This window comes from Lathyrus oleraceus, chromosome 1, assembly GCF_024323335.1.
Source record: "Lathyrus oleraceus cultivar Zhongwan6 chromosome 1, CAAS_Psat_ZW6_1.0, whole genome shotgun sequence".
In the NCBI taxonomy this organism is placed as follows: domain Eukaryota; kingdom Viridiplantae; phylum Streptophyta; class Magnoliopsida; order Fabales; family Fabaceae; genus Lathyrus; species Lathyrus oleraceus.
This window is the reverse complement of record NC_066579.1, coordinates 150,577,507-150,582,348: the sequence shown is the minus strand read 5'-3', so window position 1 is coordinate 150,582,348 and position 4,842 is coordinate 150,577,507. Positions and strand designations below refer to the sequence as shown.

At 35.2% G+C, this 4,842-nt stretch overlaps 1 protein-coding gene across 1 annotated transcript; it reads left to right on the top strand.

Annotated features, from left to right (window-relative positions):
* Positions 1 to 2,295: 2,295 nt before the first annotated feature.
* On the top strand, positions 2,296 to 2,892 carry LOC127096492 (secreted RxLR effector protein 161-like). The gene has a single exon (XM_051035056.1). The coding sequence runs from the start codon at positions 2,296 to 2,298 to the stop codon at positions 2,890 to 2,892; it is 597 nt and encodes a 198-aa protein (XP_050891013.1).
* Positions 2,893 to 4,842: the final 1,950 nt, after the last annotated feature.

Genomic DNA, 4,842 nt, shown 5'->3' with positions numbered 1-4,842 from the left:
TGACAGTGGTTGTTCCATGCATATGACGGGAGACATTAACAAATTTTCAAATCTAGCATTGAAGGCCAAGGGTTATGTCACATATGGTGATAACAACAAAGGGAGAATTCTTGGCATAGGAAAAGTTGGATCACCACCTTTCACATCCATTGAAGATGTCCTTGATGTCGAAGGACTAAAGCACAATCTTTTAAGTATTAGCTAACTTTGCGACAAGGGCTTCAAAATCAAGTTCACCAAAGATGAATGCTTGATTGAAGATGAAGTCTCTCATGAGGTAAAACTCAAAGGTACGAGAATTAATAATATATTTATGATTTCCCTTGATGACTTGTCTTTGAAGGTAAAATGTCTTATGGTAAACAATAATGAGTCATGGTTGTGGCATAAAAGATTTGCACATATTCATATGGAACATTTGAATAAACTTATAAAGCATGATCTTGTCATTGATTTTCCTAAAATAAAATTCGTCAAAAATATACTTTGTGATGCTTGTCAAAAGGGGAAACAAACCAAATTAAATTTTACATCAAAGAATGTGGTGTCCACTACAAGGCCACTACAATTGTTGCATATGGACTTATTTGGTCCATCAAGAACAAGAAGCTTCAGAGGTAATGTATATGCTTTAGTTACTGTTGATGATTTCTCTAGATACACTTGGACTTTCTTCTTAGTGTAGAAAAATGATGCATTCAAGGCGTTCAAGAAATATGCGAAGCAAATCCAAAATGAGAAATCTCTAACTATTGCCTCTATAAGAAGCGACCATGGTGGAGAATTTCAAAATGCCTCCTTCGAAGAGTTTTGCGAAGAACATAGAATATTTCATAATTTCTCGGCACCAAGGACTCCTCAATAAAATGGAGTGGTTGAGAGAAAGAATAGGTCACTTGTGGAACTTGCAAGAACAATGCTTAGCGATTCAAATCTTCCAAAGTATTTTTGGACGGATGCGGTAAGCACGGAATGCTATGTAATTAATAGAGTTATTATTAGACCTATCTTGAAAAAGAGACCTTATGAACTCTTCAAAGTAAGGAAACCAAACATCTCTTACTTTCACATTTTTGGATGCAAATGCTTTATCCTCAACAATGATAAAGACAATCTAGGTAAGTTCGACAAGAAGTCCGACGGAGGTATATTTCTTGGATATTCTCTTACTAGTAAAGAATTTAGAATATATAATAAAAGAACCTTAAAATTTAAGAATCTATGCATGTTACTTTCGATGAATCTAACCCCTCCAAGGAGGATATTGTTTTGTGTGATGATGATGATGATGTTGTAGAAATCACTCAAAAAGATACTTCAAGTGGAAGCAATGGTGATCAACCAAAACATCAAGATGAGCAAGATCAATAAAAAGCAAATGATAATGATATACCTAAGGAATGGAGAACTCATCGGGATCACCCAATTGATAAAGTCATCAGTGATATTAGTTAAGGCGTTGCGACAAGATTAAATCTCAAAGATGCATGCTTAAATATGGCTTTTGTTTCTTAAATTGAACCTTCCAAAGTTGATGAAGCTTTAGGTGACGACCAATGGATAATTGTTATGTAAGAAGAGTTAAACCAATTTGAAAGGAATCAAGTTTGGGAACTTGTCCCTAGGCCAAGTGATAAACACATCATAGGTACCAGATGGGTGTTTAAGAACAAGCTTAATGAGAATGGTATAATTGTTCGAAACAAAGCAAGGTTGGTGGCCCAAGGATACAATCAAGAGGAATGCATTGATTTTGAAGAAACATTCACTCCAGTTGCAAGGTTAGAAGCTATCCGTTTATTGCTTACTTATGCATGCTCATTAAATTTTCAATTATTTCAAATGGATGTCAAGAGCGCATTTTTGAATGGCTGCATCAATGAAGAAGTCTATGTCAAACAACCCCTGGGCTTTGAAGACTTCAAAAATCCTTCACATGTTTTCAAGTTGAGGAAAGCTCTTTATGGCCTAAAGCAAGCACCTAGAGCATGGTATGATCGTCTCAGCAACTTTCTCTATGAAAAGGGTTTTGAAAAAGGTAAAATTGACAAAACCTTGTTTATTAAGAAAATAAAAGGTAACACTTTATTGGTTCAAGTCTACGTTGACGACATCATCTTCAGCTCAACAAACAAAGAAATGTGTGAAGAATTTTCATCGATGATGCAAGGAGAATTCGAGATGTCCATGATGGGTAAGGTGGACTATTTTCTTGGACTTCAAATCAAGCAACTGAGGGATGGAATTTTCATCAACCAATCAAAGTACTGCAAAGAGTTGTTAAAAAGATTCGACATGGATAGTTGCAAGGCAATGTCTACTCCAATGGGATCCGGATCTTATGTTGATCAAGATGAATCAGATGTTTCTATTGACATAACAAAGTATCGAGGTATGATTGGTTCCTTACATTATTTGACGGCAAGTCGTCCTGATATTATGTTCAGTGTGTGTCTTTGTGCTCGTTTTCAAGCCAATCCAAAAGAATCACATCTCACCGCTGTTAAGAGGATCATGAAGTATCTCAAGGGAACAACAAATGTCGGCCTATGGTATCCTAAAGGTAGTATTTTCAATTTAGTTGGTTATTCTGACGCTGATTATGCAGGAAGTAAAACTGATCGAAAAAGTACTAATGGTACATGTCACATCCTTGGAAGTGCATTAGTATTAGGGGCTTGCAAGAAACAAGTGTGTGTTGCTCTTAGCACTGCCGAAGCGAAATACATAGCAGCAGGTAGTTGTTGCACTCAAATACTTTGGCTTAAGCAACAACTTCGTGACTATGGACTCGATCTTGGATGCATTCCTCTTCGTTGTGACAACACAAGTGCGATAAACATTACAAAGAATCCGGTCATGCACTCAAGAACCAAGTATATTGACATTTGACATCATTTTCTTCGTGACCACGTGCTTCGAGGAGATATCGAAGTCACATTTGTGGATACTCATAATAAACTTTCCGACATCTTCACAAAACCTTTGGCACGAGAACCGTTTTACAAAATTCGAAGGGAACTTGGGATTCTAGATGAGTGTGATATATAACTCGCCAAATACACATCAATGCAAATATAAAGGTGCACTCTTTCTCATAATATTTAGTAATTAATTGTTCAATGTTATTGAAAATGTTTTTATTTTAATAAGTATGATTGCTGATGTGTTAATTTTAAGCATTTATCAAAATTTGTTTGATGTCAATCGATTGTTGGTCTTGTGTCAATCAATTGGTCCATCTTTATTTCTCAAATTTTATTTTACAGTAAGTTCATTCAATCGATTGCATCATTCTATCAATCGATTGGTTCCTTATTTTTTTTAGTTAAAAAAAAAATTCATCAACCAATCGATTGGATCCCTAACATCAATCGATTGGTCCTCTTATTTTTTTCAACTTTTTCACAATGCCAATCGATTGGTCCTTGCATGTCAATTGATTGGTCTTTAAATTTTTTTATTTTATATGTTCAGCATGCGCATGATTTCTTTCCTATTTTATTCCCACTTTATTCTCACTTTATTTTTTCACATGTGACTCCTGTTACATCTACTGATATACTCTCCCATATTGCATTTATTCATTTTTGTCTTTTACCACTTTTTTCTCATATTCCTTCTCCTTTTCCTATTTTCAAGTAAGTGCTATTTACCAAGTTTTGTTAAAAGCTCTTTATGTCACTTTATTTCTATTCATTGCTCTTTATTTTCTTGGTCCAACCACTTGATTCTTCTCATTACTACACTTTACCACCATAAAACCACATCTCTCTTCAAGAAAATCTTCAGCATTCTACACGACTTGTCTTATTCACTTAAAGGTTTTTGCTTTCTTCTTCAATCCTTTCCTATTCTCCAAGAAACCTTCACGGCCTCTCAACTTTCATCTAAGGGCAAAGGCAAAGGCAAGGCTTCTAGTTCTAGAGGCCCTCTAGATTTGTCAAGACTTTTCACTACCAAGAGCCAACAGGAAAGGTACGAGACGTACTTTTTCCAAAAGAAGATAATGAAACCAAAGTATGGCTCTTTTGTTTCTTTTCTTGAAGATGTGTTCAATTTTCCTACTGTTTTAGAGGAATTGGGATTGAGTGGCCTCATTGGTTACAATAAAATTTTTTACCCTGAATTGGTCAAGGTGTTCTATTCCAACATGGTGAAGAAGAAAGGGAAACTAATGTAAGTTTAAGGAGTGCCTTAGAGGGGGGGGGGGGGGGGGGTGAATGAGGTACTTAGACGATTTTCCGGATTTTTTACGGTTTATTGATTTTTACTTTCTTGAGATGCTTATGTGATGAAAAGCGATAAAGTGCAGAAAGTAAATAACACCATGATGTATAGTGGTTCCCCTCACAGATCGAGAGTACTCCACTCCCCTTTCAACACGAAAGAGAATTCACTATAATGTTAGAGTCCTAGACAAGACACCTTAAGACCTTTCTATCTAATTCTAACACACCAAGAACAATCCTCTTGGATTTACAATGTTTAAAGTCCAATCGAGACTCAAATTCTCACAAAAGGACCTCTTGCATCCACACACCGGATAGCAAGGATAAAACCTTACAAACTTATTCTTAACAATCCTAAAAATAAGTTGTAATCAAGAGATACAATTCTGAATTTTTGTAGAAGATAAAATAGTTGAAAATTTGAAGTATATCAATTTATCAATTGATCTTCTCCTTTGTAACACATAATTCTCACAATAAGTATACAAGTGTTCTTTGTATGGAATGAAACTATGATGCTTAAAAAGAAGGTTTATGCAAGGTTTCACTCTTAAGAAAATTTGGAAGAACACTTAAAAAAATGTTTGAAAGAATATGAGTAATTGATTTG